The sequence below is a fragment of the Spinacia oleracea genome, chromosome 3, assembly GCF_020520425.1.
Source record: "Spinacia oleracea cultivar Varoflay chromosome 3, BTI_SOV_V1, whole genome shotgun sequence".
NCBI classification, from domain to species: Eukaryota; Viridiplantae; Streptophyta; class Magnoliopsida; order Caryophyllales; family Amaranthaceae; genus Spinacia; species Spinacia oleracea.
The window spans coordinates 156,577,347-156,594,908 of NC_079489.1; the positions used below are offsets into that span (position 1 = coordinate 156,577,347).

Genomic DNA, 17,562 nt, shown 5'->3' on the forward strand with positions numbered 1-17,562 from the left:
AAATAAGAATAAAGATACTCTATAACTAATAAGTTCAGATAATATAATATAAGAATTAATACGGGTAGATTCTATTCACTTGATTTTGATGTTTACCCTTATTTTTCATGAATTTATGAACTTAACTTATTTGAACTTTTCTTGAAATAAGTGAATATACGGTGAATAGAACAAGGCGTGCTATATGATAATGATTAATAAGATAGATAATATCAGACAAAAAAGGATTAAAAAGTTGAAATTACATTGTATAAGTTATTAAGTCCAACAAGCTAATCAAGGTGTAACAAGTTTCAATAAAGTCCGATAAAATCATGATTTATCCATCATATTTTACTTATTTTAGAAAAAATAATTTTATATAATATTTTTTATATATATAAGCAAGTAAGTATATTAAATTAAAAAAAGTATGTACAAGAAATGCTCCAAAACAGCCAACACCACAACAAAACAAAATAACAAACCATACACAAAAGACACCCCCAACACCTAAAACAAAGAACTTCCCTCTACAAAGAAAAAAAACACGCAAACAACATCCCCTTAAATTCTACTCTGCAGATCAGAGAACCATCACAAATCAACATCCTTCCATTTACTGTTGATCAGACAATTTCATATAACTTTTAATAAGTTTAGATAATATAAGTTTGACAGAAATAAGGATTACCCAAGTACAATTTATAATTATAATATATAAATTTAATAAGTTTTACTAAATTCATATAAGATAACACTACAAGAAATTGTACTATTAGCGACGGGAAATTCCGTCGCTAAAGGTCAATAATTGTTAATTAACGACGAAATTTTCCGTCGCGAACCCGTCATAAAAGGGGTCCGTCGTTAATGGAAAATCCCGTCGTTAACCCGTCATAAAAGACATTTGCGACGGTTGTTCCCGTCTTTGTTGGGTTGTTATCCCCGTCGCAAAAGCCCTTTTACGACGGGATTTTTACCCGTCGTTATTAGGTTGTCATAAAAGATACAAATTTTTGTAGTGTAAATATCAGAGAAATTTAATTTTTTTGATCCAACTATGTTTTTTTTTATCCAACTTTCAATTTTTTCTACCGTATACAAAATTGGCATCCATTTTTTCTCCCATGCCCTAAGAATTGACCATGATACTCTTGTTTAATTAGACATCTCTTTTTCACACTCACAATCATCTTTTCAACTCCATATATTGATGCTTCATTCTCTCTTACTTCTCCGTTCCATAATGATATTTTAATTTTAACTTTGCACGTTTTATATCACTTTTATCTCTAATTACGCATTAATAAAACGAAATTTTTTTGATATTCTTAAAATATTCATTATGACAAATCAAACAAGATTTTGTTAGAAATAATTTATGGGATGAAGAAATAGGGTCGTGATTATCACTGTCCTTAACGTAATATTAGCCCTACTATTTCTTGATATGGTTACCGGCTAAGATACTTCCAAGATTTCCCGAAACTAAGATTATTTGTAGCAAAGAAATAATGAACAGTTAGGAATATAAATAGCCAGACAAACTGACTTGAAACAACGTGCAAAAGTGCAAAGTGCTAATCTTGACTATTAGTCTATAGTAATATTAATAGCCCACCACAAGCACTCCCAAATCCAAAACACACACTAGCCCAACTAGTAGGCCCACTTCTATTCAAACATAAAAAGTGGTATACTGATTTAAACAACTCTTTTCATCTCCATTCTATCAATGTGTGATAATTTTCTGTGGAGTATGTTCCACTTAACTCTTGATTTGTAAATGTTGTGCATAATATACACAATACTTGCTTATCAAAAAAAAAAAATGTGTGATAATTCCCAACAACAAAACTCACCATATATAAAAACTACTCTAACAGATTTCACATGAGTATGTTTTTTTTTTTCTTATATAAAGGACAAATTTTAAAAGATTTTCTTCAATTGTGAATAGAATCAAAATTTTGAACTGAAACATCATTGTGAAACAGAGGGGATAACGTACATAACAAATGTGTGTTTTATTCACGAACTTTTATTTATTTTTTCTGAACTTATCTTATCAAATTTATCCGGACTTAATTATCGAACTTATCTGGACAAAATTATCTTGATTTATTAAAAAATTAAAAAATTATTTTTCATTTAAAATTATAATCAAATAACCCTTATTTTTCTTAAATTTATTTTATCTCATAAAAGTCAGTAGCAAAATGGACCACTAGGAGAATGAGACAGTCGTGTTGTTTCACTTTCAATTCATAGTTTCATTGGAAAAGAAAAGAGCCATACATATTCGCAACAATTTTGGTATTTAGTGACATCACTGACATGTACATGAAATCAATAATGAGAAGTAGATTCACTTTTTTTTTACACACTGTTTACTTGTTTAGTAAAAATTCTAAAATTTGATTCTCTTTGTTTTTTTCCTTATGGTTACAATTTAATTTTTGTGGTGAAACTTGATAAATTTGACATTTTCCGTTATTACAAATATCAAAATAATATGCTTGAAATATTGTTGGATTTCAATCAATATGTATTTTCAAAATATCAACTTTTTATACGTAATTGAATATTTTGATAGTCAAACATATGCATTAGAGACCGCGAAAAATAAAATGTAACCATAAAAAATATTGAAAGGAGTAAAGGGCAAACTTTAACAATCCATTTAATTACCACAGAGTACGTATTAAAGCACGATTAACCCCGAGTTTTAATTTTGAGTTTTGCTGATATGTATGATATATACCCTATGTAATCTTAAATCATGACAAACCCATTTCATATTCTCCCACCCCTCCATCCACCTCCCCATCCATCATGGTGAGATGGTTAATTTCCGCCCCCCACGGGCACCTTTAAACTCAACTTCGACGGGTCATGCAAATCTTATTCAACAGCAACAGGTATCATCCTCAGAGACAGTAATGATGACACTATTTCAGCAGTCTCTTTCAACTTAGGGAACACTCAAGTTTTTATGGCAAAAGTTATGGCACTTCATGAAGGAATCCAAGAAGCCCTCCGTCTTAACATTAAAGAGCTCCTTATCGAAGGTGACAATCTTCTTGTCATTAATACAGTCAAAGGGATTTGGAAAACCCCTTGGAAGCTTCAAAATATTATTCAAGATATCAAGACTCTTCTACAACAATTCCAAAATGTTCATATTCAGCACGTATTTAGAAAAGCTAATAGAGCAGCCGATTGGATAGCCAATGTCGGTCATCTTATTGTTAATCCTATGAATATTACCTCCAATAGCAGCCCCCAATTAAAATCTATTGTAACCAGTGTCTATCTAGGAGTTACACTCGTGCGGAGGGGCTCTTAAGTTTTTCTTCTTACCTTATAAAGAAAAAGAAATTAAAGTGGGTGAATCTTGATAAAGTCTTAAGTTGAGTTTTGAAAGTCAAGACTCTGACTTAACACTCGATCAATGAGTGAGTTAAATAAATTAATACTCCGTAAAATAACAAGGTATATAAATTTAGAGATCTTAAATGATTTTGAGGGTATGAAAAGCTACATTTGATAAGTGTTAAGGAGTCTTAACACTAAGATTATTAAATATTACGGAGTAGTAGAATACAAACATGACATATGAAGAAAATTTTAAGACAAAACCCGACCTCCTTGATCTAAGTACTTACTATTACATTATTCGAACTTTTTTTTTAAAGCCCCAGATTCATAGAACCCTAACTATGGTATTGTGGAAAAGACCTACCTTGAATTAGTGGAGTTAGCTTCTATTGCTCCTAGTGTTAATGCTCGCGATGCGTGCATGAAATTTTAAATTAGACAATGATTATTACTCCTTGTTTGATCGGTGCACGTTAAAGCGGGTCGGGTCATAAAAGGATAATATATCACCTTGAAAATGATCAATATTAGATGGGTCAAAGTGGCTCGCGGAATGATAATGGACAAGCCAATAAACAAGTATGAATGTAATGAGGTTGCTCACCGCTTAGCTAAATGGACGGTTTTCAACTTTAGTGATGAGGTTTGGCTTGATGGTATTCTTTTATGGATCTCCGATGTGGTTGTATCTGATACCCCACACTTTCTAAAATAATTTAAGCCTACCTTTCTACTCAAAAAAAAAAGTATGAAAAAATGAGCAAATGCCCAAATGTGAACGAAAGTGAATTGAAATCTATACATCTATATAATTTTTTCCTTTATCATAACTATTTTAAAATCTAAAACTATTGCGTTGTAACTTAGACAATGCCAGGTCAAATAAAAACTTTGTTCAATAAGAGTCATATACTCATATCCAATAAAAGTTTGACCTTAACCCTAATACTTATTGGATTAACATGTCCGATAATCGGCTCTAATTGTATGCCATATGCTTTCAAAAAAGAAGAATTGACAATTCAATAAAGATATAAATAAATAAAAATTGACATTTATTTTTGAATCATTGAAACTTTTACAAGTTAAGTAACATCATGTTATTGCCTATTGCTATCAAGAAACAAAAAAAAAACATGATGAGCTAACTTAACGGAAAATCACAAAATTCACCATGAGTGGGCCTTTAGATAAGCTATGAATTGACCTAACAATGGGAATTGTACAATCTATGTGAGACCTAGATATCATTTCACTAACCAATGTGATAAGCAAAACCAAATCATGATTAGCAAACCCGAATTGTGATTTAGTACCCACTTAAACAACCCGTAAAATATGGTACCTATCGACTAAACTTTCGCTGCTTTGACAGCACAACTACTTTAAATTTTTCATTTCAAAAAAAAAAAAAAAAAAAGTAAAAAAAAAAATGAAATTGCTATTAATTCATTCCCCTCTTCAATCATCAATTCATCATTCATATATCCTTCCCTTATACACCATATATATCACCAAACCTTACCAACTAAGATCACCACTCAGATCTAAAAATAAATAAAAAAATCACGCGTTGTTCAGTATTATTATTGAATATGGGGAGAGGGAAAGTGCAGCTGAAGAAGATAGAAAACAAGGTCAATCGACAAGTAACTTTCTCTAAGAGAAGAAATGGACTTGTGAAGAAAGCTCACGAAATCTCAGTTTTATGCGACGCTGATGTTGCTCTCATTGTTTTCTCTAACCGTGGAAAACTCTCTGAATATTCCTCTGATACCTCGTAAGTACTGCATATTCCCATAAAATAACACATGTCTAGTGTATATAATATAGTATATGAATAGTAACTTCAAGTATATGTTTCTATATTTGGGTGTCAGTTTTCCGTATCGCAATTTATGAATTAGAAATTGGTCTATTTAAATTATTTCTTAAAAATAGACCATACCTTTAATTTTCTTTTTCATGATAGTCTCTTTGGTACAAAGTACATGTAATATTTGACTATTTGAGTGTACATTTTGAGTAAAATAGTAAAACTAAATACTCCTGTAGTAGTCCTGTACTTTTGTGAAGATGATGGAAGTTTTTTCACTAGTCATGTTTGATGTGTACTAGGAAACTCACTAGGAAGTACAGTAAAACCTAACTTTCATGCAAAAATCTGAGGAACTTTTAGGCTATGTTCGATCTGTTCACATTATTTTAGAAAAATAACTTCAGATAAGAAATAAGTTCAAGAATAATACAATAAGTGATAGCCAAGTACACTTTATAACTGAAATAAATCAAAGTGAGTGTAAGTTAGGCGAGTATAAATTTATTTAGTAAGTGGTATGAAGTATACTACGACTAAGAGCAATATCAGCGCTAATTGTTTAGATTTGAATTTTACTAACATGTCATATGACTCACCTAGTCTTAAGATCAGACATATCAGTTTGTCGCATTAAATTGGGTTAGTCTTAACCAAGTCTTAAATCGAGTCTTGAAAAACTAAGACTCAACTTAATATTCAATATGTGATTTAAATAAAATAATAATAGTTAGAGCAAGATTAGCGCTAGTATAAGCTAAGACTTCCACGTCATCTTTTTTATTAATTTTTATTTATTTTCAATTAATCAGATTCTTGTTGAGACCCAGACTTACTTAATTTTTCCACTTCACCCCTCGTACTCATTCAAGACTCCTCAAACTTATTAAAATAATAAAATAAAAAAGAATAAATAATAATAATTAAGATTGAATGTACTGTTTAAACGTTTTTAGTAGAGTCTTGGAATTCCAAGACTCTTGCTCAGACTTTTGTCATACTCTTCCACTTAAATGAGAGGTCTTAAGTTAATACTCTATAAGATTATTGCTCAGACTACCGCTAATCTTGCTCTAAGATGTTATATTATTTGAGATGTTTTAAATGAGTTTGAGGGGGTGAATAGCTAAATTAGACGAGTCTGAAGAATTCTTAACAAAAATTTATTAATTAAATATTAGAGGAAAGATGACATGACATATGAGAATTTTTTTTTAAGATAACACTCTCTTGATGTTGCTCTAAAGATCAAGTATGTACATGAAATAATGTTGGGAAGGACCATATTTCACAGTGTTACGAAATACTAATTTACTCGTAAGTTAGTACTTACATACTTTTTTTTATAAGGAAATATAAAGTGGGTCGCAACCCCGCACGGGTTAACCCAGCCCGAATTAACAAGGTAAACATTATGAAAATTGGGTTGATGCATACATGGTAGTTTAGTACGGAGTACTTTGGTGACCGTACATAAAATCGTAATTATATGGTTGGTCATGAAAATTATTTTATTATACTACGTACACACATGTTTATTCATCCTTGCTCTATTTTTGTCAATTTTGTACTTTTTGTTCTCTTCAATATACTTTGAAATCTCATCCTAAGTGTCTTTTTCGCATTTAAAATGTAATACTCTCTCTTTATTCTGTTGGTGTGATTTTCTTTAACGATTAGACTTATGCATAAAATTACTGATGTACTACGTAATTAATAAAAAATACTCGTATAACAAAACAATAATAAAGTGTAACTTTTTTATTCGAAAATAATTATTTGATAAATAATAATTATTTTCTTTTAACTGTTTGATTCGACAATGATAATTTTAAAATATCAAATTTTTATAATTTCTACACGCATTAATAGAAAAGGACAGAGGGAAAGTACGGAGTTTGTATTTTCTTTACACCATTTTTTTTGTTGAAAATATTGAAATAAAATGAGAGTTTTTTCCTTTTTTTTTACATAGGCTTAACATACATAATTAAAATGAATGATACAGAGTATTTGCCAAAACCATATCCCTTCTTGAATCGAAGTGCACATGTAAATATGGAAATTTTTTACTCGTAAATATAATCGCAACTACTAGGTTTTCATAAATTATTATTAAATATTTATTAGAGAGAAAGTGTTTAAAAGTTGCCCTTATATAATATAAAAGTTATTTATTTTTTGGTGATAAATTTTTTTTGCTCTAATAAAAATTATCCCTTTACAATCACTAATAATGTTTAAAAGTAACAATGTAACCTTTAAAAATTTTATCCATAAAAAAAATTATAAATAAAAGTTAATCAAAATATGTTAAAAGTTACAAAAAGTTGGGTAAAAGTTATCCCGGTATATAATAAATTTATTATGCACCTATTGCATATAAGACATTTTGTATTTTTTTCCTACTCTCATAATGAAATCGTTAGTGTCATTGTCTGATAAGTTAATATTGAGCATAGCAGCTTCCACTTCACGTGGCACAAAAATACAACCATTTATGATATCAACACTGCCCAAAAAAATATTTTCCACAAAGGAAGTGTCATTGTCTGCACAGAAATCATTAAATTGGTTGGAGGATCAAGTTCTGAATGTAGCAGACTCAACCGTTCATTGGCCTTCCTCGCCACAAGTAGCTAGCTAGATGCCTTCTCCTTGTCTTAAAGCAACCTCTTCCTCGATCGTCGTTTTAGATGCTCCATGCATTTGCCACAGAGAATAGTTAACCATGTTGTAGTACTACCTCCGTTTCAAAAAAGATTTTTACATTTTCCGTTTTAGTACTTTTCATAATGTTCTTTACACTTTGTCTTATTCTATTTTTGTATATGAAAATTTAATACCTTACCCTTCTTACCCACAATATTATAATTTTCCACTCACTTTCTCTTACTTTATTCTTACACCCACCCAGCTTTTTACACATTTCTCTTACTTTATCCATATTTTATTACATTCAACCAACTTTCCTACGTTTGTCTTAATATTTGTATAAATAATAACTGGTAAAAATCTTTCTGAAACGGAGGTAGTAGTTGCTAATTCATAATACGTACTACATACACAATAGATATCGATCATTTACCGTCTTGTCCTCTGTGGCTAGTGTATGTGTTTTCAATTCTGAATTTTTTAGTTATGTTATTTCAATTCTAATATGTTGTCATGTTTCAAAGTATGGAGAATCCGTCAAAGAAAAGCATGGAGAAAATCCTCGAGAAGTATGAGCGCTATTGTTATGCAGAGAAACGGCTAACTCTCAATAATGATCCAGACTCACAGGTATTTAAAATTATTATATTAATGTATACATCTTGTTTCGGAGTTGAAACGATGGTATGAGCGTCCTTGGTGTCTTGAGATTTGGCCACATACGGTGCCTGTAAGATAAACTCCGGGCCAAAGGGGGGTTTCCGAGGCGGAGCCTCCGACGCTCAAGTCAGTACAGTTGATGTATAAATTGAGAATATTTTGGGGTGAGAGAGAATAGCGTGGCTTCTTTAGGGTTAGAGAATGACCTCTTTTACGTTGCCCCTTAAAAGGTATATATAATGCTTTATTGGGCCTTTGAGGCCTTATGATCGAATGATATTGGGCCTGAGTGGGTTTTAATAGATTTTGGGCATTAAATGGTATGCCTTAATACCCAAAAAACGTTCCCCCTAGACCCAATTCTATTTGAAAAATAGGTTGGGTTTTGATTTTGATCACGTCCAAGTGAAAGCCGATTTCAGCTTGGAATTTTATACCTTTGGCTCAAATTTTACCCTCGGATATTATCCTTTGGCTCGGATTTTACCTTCGATTTAACCTTCGGAATTTACCTTTGAATTTTACCTTCGGATTTTATCTTCCGTTAGCACCCAAACACATCTACTTTCTTCATTTGAACTATGTGTTTTTACTAATTACAAAAAAAAAGGGTCGATCTTCATACAGATCCAGTTTTTATAATATATTTTAAGAAATAATCAATGATAAATGATAAAAAGTATTATTAACCATTAAAGTTTTGGAATTAATAAACGTAAAAGTTAAAATGGTGTAATTATTTAAATTGACGAAGGAAATAAAATATTGTTACTCGTCATAAAACCTAGTAACCCACCAATAGTACTCTGGTTTTATGAAATTCCATCTCCAATTGGGGCCCCTACATTTTATTTTACTTTTTTTGAGGGGAGGGCCCCTACCTTTAGTTATGGTGTAAACCTTAATTATATATTTACTCCGACTATAAATAAAATATATTTACTTCCTAATGTAAAATAAAAAATAAAAAACTCCTAATGTCTAATGATGGTGGTGATCCATGAATGTTTGAGTCCGGTGGAAATCTATGTTAAAAGTGGCTTATATTTTAAATAGACGTAAGTGACTCTTAATGATTTCTGATTAATTTGGTATTGGCTGGTACTAATCGATCAATGTTTTATTAGTCTACCAATGCGCTTCTAATTAGTTCAATAAGAGCTACTTGCGTTATTGTAACTAAAAGAAGTTGTATTGGGTGATTGTGTCCAATCCCGTTACAAATCACTTAACATTTAAAAACCTTTTTTTATTCGTCCAACTATAAGGTTCTTCAGGTGTGGGGTCAGGATAACTACATTATCTTCAACAGTTTTTGTTTGTTCTAATATTTGTGTTAAGTTGATTATTTTCATGTAAAACACAGGATAACTGGATGTTAGACTACGCTTACTTGAAGTCGAAAGCTGAACTTCTACAAAGGAACCACAGGTATACATACGGTGAAAAGTCTTACGAAGTATATATTACATACGTATATATGTATGTATTTCGTATTTGTCACATGCATGTACGAAATATTTTCTTTACGGGTCTCCTAATGTATTTCTTCTTATATGAAAAAATGTGTATAATGTAATTAATCAGGCACTACTTGGGACAAGAGTTGAGCTCACTCAATTCAAAAGAAATCCAAGGTTTAGAGCTACAACTTGATACTTCTCTAAAATCTATTCGAACAAGGAAGGTACGGAGTATATATTTTGTTTATCTCTTTCCGTCAAACTATAGAGGATAATATTGGTTGACGATAATATAACTCAACAGTTTAATCATAATTTGGTTACATAACACTTACATTATTGGTTTATACGTAGTATAGGAAACCATAATATAACTGCTAGTTTTTTTTTTTTGGTTCTACTACGAGGAGCTCCCACCGCCTTCGGCGAGGTAATCTCCCGTGGGAGTTTGTATGGGTACCTCGATGGGCAGCATCCCTCCCAGTTGAGATGGGAAACCATAATATAATTGTACTAGTTTATGACTCTATTAGATTCCTAGTTTATTATACTAGTGTATACGCAGTATAGGAAACCATAGTATAATTATAACAAACTTTTAGGAAAGACGGTCTAACGGTTAGACCACTTTTATGCACTGGAACCAATTAGTTATGCACTTTAACTAATTAGTTAATCACTGGAACCAATTAATTAAGTCTGAAATTCAATTAGTTAAGCAACGAAACTAATTAGTTATGCAACCGAACCAATTAGTTAAGCATGGAACCAATTAGTTAAACAATGAAACTGATTAGTTAATAAATGAGATCAATTAGTTAAGATTTTATGAGTTTTTAGTTAATAATAAGTTTGTTAAAAAATAATGACTATTCAACTCATAAATTTAACAATTTGTCTTTATACCTTAATATTTTGTTATTCAATTAGTTATGATTTTATTACTTTTAGTTATGTTTTACACTAGTTTAGTTAGTACCAAAAAAGTGGTCTAACCGTTAGGCAGTCTTGCACAAAAGTTTATGTAAAATTATACTAGTTTAAACTAACACATCTCTAGTTTCCTAAACATACTAGAACCCTAGATATACCATAGCTCTAACACTTTATAACACTTCATATTTCTCTCAAATCTATTCGATCGTACTGTAGACTCGTGAAGTAATGCGGAATACTCCTTTCGTTTCATAACTTTCTTTACTTTCTCATTGTACACGGTTTTCGATCGGTGCACTACTTTTACCATCAATATCTTTAATTAGGTATTACTCCGTAGTTAAAATTATAAAAAATTATATTTAAAAATTTCACATTAAAACGAATCCAATAAGATCCTGCAAGCTATGCTAATGTTTTCTCTCGTACTTAAATTATCAATTATGGTAAAAAAAATTAATCTTTGACCCCATAAATAGAAAATATGAATAATTTTATGGAACAGAGGAAGTACGTATCTATACTAATATATTAAAAGTGTTTTGAAGAATGTATACGTGTCACGTAGACCTCTCTTTATTACGCCACGTCACCACTTATTAGCATCATGACATTTCATTACAACCAAAAAACATCTAACAAGGATCGAACACAAGACCTCTTTGTTAAAAGCTACACTTCTTACCATCTTGACCAACTACAACTTATGTAATATCTTTCTATATAAGCAAATATATTATTTTTACAATAAACAATACATTGAATAAAAGTGAATGCAAAAAAGGGAATGATTATTTAATTTATAAATGTACAGTTATTACTTTGAAGAAAAGGATCCGGCTTTGTTTAGATTTTTAAATGTGGGGTTTTAGATCTGGGAGGTTGTTGATCGGCCACTAATCTTATAACAACCGTAATTTGATGATGACACCATCTCTACGTGCACATAATTAAAAAAGACCCGAATTGAATAAAAGTCAAAACCCGGAACAACGTCCGGGCTACATACTAGTTACTTTGTATTAGTAGGTTTTGCATTAACTTGATAATTGACTAACTAAAACTATAATTTGTTTGAATTGAATTTCCATGTCAGAACCAACTTATACAGGATTCCATCGCTGAACTCCAAAAGAAGGTAATCCCTCTTAATTTATTCATTTACGCATATCTTTAGATAAGGTGGTGATAAAGGTCACAAGTTACGACAATTTTAAGTTGTCGCAATCTTACGTGTCGTATTTTAATTGGCACATATAGGCGCTATGTAGGTTATGCGTCATCAGAATATTTTTAATACAAATTCAATATTTTTACTATGAAAATAGGTAAATAAGGTTGTCGATATAAAGAATGAAACAAATTAGAATATTAAGAATTTCCTACCTTTTTTTGTAACATGTATAATAGATTATATGAGTTAAATATTTTAGTTTCCAATTTAAATCATAACACATAAGCAGATCATGTCATCATTGTGACACGGCACGAAAGTTGCATTTTCGCTTTAGATATTGGATTATGATTTATTGAAGGAATTATTTTATTTTTCATTTTTCATTTTTTTTTTTTTTTTTTTTATAATTTCAGGAGAAAGCAATGTTGGAGCAACAAAATATGCTGGAAAAGAAGGTACATACTCGTAGTACTTAACATAGTTAGTCATTTCTTAAATTTTTAACTTATATAACCTATTATACATGTTTAAAAAAAGGTAGGAAAATCCTAATATTCAAATTTATTTGCTTTTTTATATCGACTATATTATTTACATATTTTCATGCTAAAAATATTGCATTGATAGTAAAAATATTCTGATGACGCATAACCTACGTGGCGCCTATATGTACCAATTAAAATCGACACGTAAGATTGTGACAACATTTTGTTGTCGCAACTTGCGACATTTATCCACTACAAGAAATTGTATTATTAACGACGGGAAATCCCGTCGCTAAAGGCCAATAATCGTTGATTAACGACGAGATTTTCCGTCGCAAACCCATCATAACAGGGGTCGTCGTGTTAATGGAAAATCTCGTCGTTAACCCGTCATAAAAGACATTTACGACGGTCGTTCCCGTCTTTGTTGGGTTGTTATCTCCGTCGCGGCCGTCGCAAAAGCCCTTTTACGACGTGATTTTTACCCGTCGTTATTGGTTGTTATAAAAAATACGAATTTATGTAGTGATCATCATTTTTTTTTTTCTTTTTCTTTTCTTTTATATACTTACACTTTTAATTAGTTTTAGTCGAGTTTTGGCAAACAGATAAAGGAGAAAGGAAAAAATATAGCGCAAGTGCAACAAACGCAGTTACAGCAGTTGCCGCCATTGCCGCATGATCATGAAGCTGGTTCTTCTGATACATCAAGTTTCCTACTCCAATCTCCACCCCTTGCTCCTCATTTTTATAACATGGGGTATTTTCCTATCTATACTTTTCTTATTTATATAGTCAAAGTTCGATTATAATTAGTAGTATAAATAACAGAAAAGAGATTAACTTGTGGGATCTTATATATTGGTCTTTTTTCGATATAAGTTTTCTAAATATCAAATTTTTATAATTTTTATTCATGCGAAATTAAAATTATTAAGGGTTAAAATAGTGCATTGGAGATCGTTCAAAATGCAAAAGTGGAGAATATTATGAAATGGAGGGAGTACTAGTCTAAAACCGTTACGATAAACAAACATAACAACCTTGAATTAGGCCAATTCGGTATTGTCGTTGGTTTTCAGTTTCTGTTTTTTATAAAACGAAAAACTAAAATATGAAAACCACAAAAAATAGTTTCCAGTTTTTTTTTGTCAGTTTTCAAAATTAACATGGTTACAATAGGTATGACTATCTTTTAATTCATAATTCAGTCTAAATCATATGACTTATAAAATAAAATATAAAACCAAAAACTGGAAAATGATAGTGATACCGAACGGGTCCTAAAACTTTTATTGTTGCCAGTTTTAAAAATCAATATGATTACAATAAGTGCCACTCTGTTTTTAGTTCATGATTCAATCTAAATCATAGGACTTTCAAAACAAAACAAAAAACTGAAAAATGTCAATGATGCTGAACGAGCCCTTAATAGTTGGTTTATTAGGAATGCCAAAAATATTTTTTTATTAATTTTTTTATGAAAAGATATAACAAAAGTTAAGATAGTTTTCTTTCAAGACTGTACCCTAACTTTTTTAAAGATATAAAATAGAAATGCCAAAAGTATGCTAATAATAAGAATGTTCATCTTGCATGCAGTGGTGAATACCAAGGAGAAGTTGATGGAGAAGAAGGGAGGAATTATCTTTATCCAACACTACAATCAATATACCCTTCTTTCATGGGATTCTTCTCAAATTGATCTCAAAGATTAATCAAGTCAAGCTTATTATTTTAATTAAGCTACTTATTTATGAAGAATTAAATAAATTAAGGTCAGTTAGAGTTGTATTTTTTTTTTGGTGCGAATGAGCCACTAGTACTAGTTAGAGTTGTATCACAGTTAGTTGTGTTGTATGGCTTTGCAAACTCTTTATGCAAATGTTTTCGGTTCATAACTAATTAATTAAGCTTGTTGAATGGAACATTTTCGTTGGCTTATACAATTTTATTTTTTAAATGGTTTTTTGGTTAAAAATTAAGGAAGATGAACGATAAAGTTGTGCACCTCGATCTTATCTCACGGTCATGCATGAACGTCTGATCTTCCTTATACATTAGGTAGTACTATCTTTGTTTTATCTTTACGATTACTATTTGTACAAATATTATGACAAATGTGATAAAAAGTGTGTTAAAATGTGAGTGGATATACTCCGTTATAAAATATAAAAAAAGAGATAGTGAAAAAAGTGAGTAGATGTAAAATACAAAGAATAAAGTAAGAAAAACTTAGTGGAAAAATGTAAATTTTGTAGGGTTAAAAGAGATAAGTTGTATAAAAACAAATTAAAGAACAATTATGAAACAAATTAAAGGAAAATTGTAAATATCATTTTAAAAAGGAGGTAGCTAGTACTCCCTCTGTCCCTTAATACTCACATCGTTTTGACTTTTTGCACTATTCACATAATTTACTTTGACCCTTTTTATTTACAGTATTTGAAAACAAATGTTAGTATATAATATATTGTTGGCTTCATCTTAATATATATTTTCAAAATATTAATATTTTTATAAGTTTTAAAAATGTGTAGTTAAAGATATTGATGGTCAAAATTGTGCATTGACAAGCGCGTCCAGTCAAAACGGTGCGAGTATTAAGGGACGAAGGGAGTACAAGTTAATATGTGAGAATTGAATTAAGCTAAATGAATTAGTTTTTTTTTTTTTTTTTTGGTGCAAATGAGCCACAAGGGCGGGGATGAGAATCGATCCCAGGATCACCTGGAACCGGGATGGAAGCTCTAACCAACTGATGTATCCATCACTCTCAGCTAAATGAATTAGTTAATGTACTTCTGTAGTTTCTATGGTATGTTATTGATATGTTATTGATATGTTATTGATATTTTCGGGCCTTCAGATCTTGAGCATGGTGATGGGGGCTTGTAAGGTGAACCCCGGCCAAGCCAGAGGAGGCTCTGTAGAGGGAGAGTAAGAGTAGAGGAGTCAAGTCCCCCTTTACCTTGTTTATTAAAGGGGTATTTATAGTATTTTTTAGGATTTAAGTAGACCTGATCATAATGCAGGCTGAGTAGGGTTCGGGCCAGGCCATGACTTAAACATTACGCCAGCATGTCGAGTCGGGTCAGGCCGAACACCGAGCCGAAAATTTCTCCCCTAAACCCGCTATTCCGGGGCTTTTCGGACCATTCGGGTCAGGCCAAGTTTATAACTAAAATTACAGTTTTAGGTTGCCCAAAACTCACTCAATTTTAAAATTTGGGTCGGACCGGGCCCAAAAAACGGGCGCAATAAATTTGCCCACCACCCGCTATTTTCAGATCGGGTCAACGGACCGGGCTCATGATGATCATGTCTACATTTATGTCACAAATTAACTTCATTAATCGTCTCATAGAGACATGGACTTGGGCCTTGAGATCCTTAGTTCCAAAAGTATATCGGCCAATAGATTATTATGTTGGGTTTAGGGATGTCAACGAGTCGAGCCGAGCCGAGTATTTGGCTGTTCGAGCTAGGCTTGATAAGAAATTTCCGAGCTCGAGCTCGAGCCGAGCTTAACCGAGCTTTCATTTTTCCTGTTCGAGCTTTGCTCGTTTAAGTTTTTCGTTGTTCGAGCTTAGCTCACGAGTATCTTGTTTAAGTTCATGTTCGATCCGAGCCGAGCTATTAACAAACGAGCCTTAATAAACGAGTTTTTAACAAACGAGCCTTAATAAACAAGCAAGATCGACTTTAAACGATCATAATAATAAACGAAATATTATTTAAAAAAAATATAAAACATAAAATTCAAGGTTTTGACCTTTAAGAATTTTAATATATCCTTGATTGAAGAAATAAGAATAGTAAACATATATGGTGTTGGTAGTATACTAGTATATAGTTGATTTCTTACCCTTAATTTTAGCATAATTATATGAATAATATCATTAATATATTTTTTCTTAATACTGTATTATATTTACTATAAATATATATTTTTAGAAATTTAATATAAACGAGCTTGAACGAGCTTTTAAACGAACACGAACGAGCTTGAAAACGAACATGAACGAGTTGTTCGCGAGCCTAAACGAGCCGAACACTAGGTTGTTCGAGCTAGTATCATTTATTAAACGAGCTGTAAATTCTTGTTCAAGCTCGTTTATTTACTAATGAACGAGCATTGACCGAGCTTTGACCAAGCTTGTTCACGAGCTGTTCACGAGCGTATCGGCTCATTGACATCCCTAGTTGGGTTCAAGGAAGTATCCCGTACACTTACCTAAGTAGCTAATTAAGTTACTTGCTTCCGGATTATTAAGTTGGCCAAAGCACCTAAAGCCGAGTAGTGTTGTAAATCTCTTTGCAAGGAATTGCAGACTACTGCAGCAAAACTAAACAAAGATATCCACAAATCTAAATCTATTAATGCCTCGATATTAAATCTAACCCAACTCAATATACCGCCTATGGCCCTGTTTGGATATGAGTTGTTAGATGTTAATTGTTAGCTTGCTTGATTAGCTAGTTGTTACTACCTCTGTTTCAAAATGTTCTTTACAGTTACTATTTGCACGAATTTCAATGCAATACTTATCTACTAATATATCAAATTTCATATGTGGAAAAATTATAAAAAGTTGATATTCTGAAAATACATAACGAGGCCTGATCTTACATGTAACATTTTGATGTATATAATAGTGAGAATTTACGGTCAAAGTTTTCATATTTTGGACACATATTCCAAAGCGTAAAGAACTTTCAGAATCGGAGGTAATATATGTTAGTTGTTTGTATTAGACGGTTTGACTATCTGGTTAAATTAGTAGCTTGTATAAAAATGTTTGATAAATTAGTTGTTAACTATTAAGTATTTAATATGTAAAATTACCATTAAGCACATACATAATTTGTTGTTAGATCATTTTTTCTTATTAGTATTAGAAAAATAATTTATTATGTTGACTATTATCTTTTTATTTTCCGATTACATTGAAAAATAATACTTCGTACATTTTTTTTTAAACAATTAGTCTTAGTTTAAAATTT

The 17,562-nt window shown here is 31.2% G+C and overlaps 1 protein-coding gene across 1 annotated transcript; it reads left to right on the forward strand.

Moving 5' to 3' along the window:
- Positions 1-4,826: 4,826 nt before the first annotated feature.
- LOC110789736 (truncated transcription factor CAULIFLOWER A) lies at positions 4,827-14,485 on the forward strand. The gene is made up of 8 exons (XM_056841019.1): positions 4,827-5,143; positions 8,359-8,464; positions 9,861-9,925; positions 10,082-10,181; positions 11,990-12,031; positions 12,484-12,525; positions 13,164-13,315; positions 14,158-14,485. Exons 1-8 carry the CDS (start codon positions 4,959-4,961, stop codon positions 14,258-14,260), a joined length of 795 nt encoding a protein of 264 aa, XP_056696997.1. The 5' UTR covers positions 4,827-4,958; the 3' UTR covers positions 14,261-14,485.
- The last annotated feature ends 3,077 nt before the right edge of the window (positions 14,486-17,562 follow it).

Bases quoted from the DNA above. Each gene is read 5' to 3' on its own strand.
- LOC110789736 (XM_056841019.1), top strand. From the start codon at position 4,959: ATGGGGAGAGGGAAAGTGCAGCTGAAGAAGATAGAAAACAAGGTCAAT. The intron at 9,926-10,081 runs GTATACATACGG...GTAATTAATCAG, and splicing joins CTTCTACAAAGGAACCACAG to GCACTACTTGGGACAAGAGT. The intron at 12,032-12,483 runs GTAATCCCTCTT...TTATAATTTCAG, and splicing joins TCGCTGAACTCCAAAAGAAG to GAGAAAGCAATGTTGGAGCA.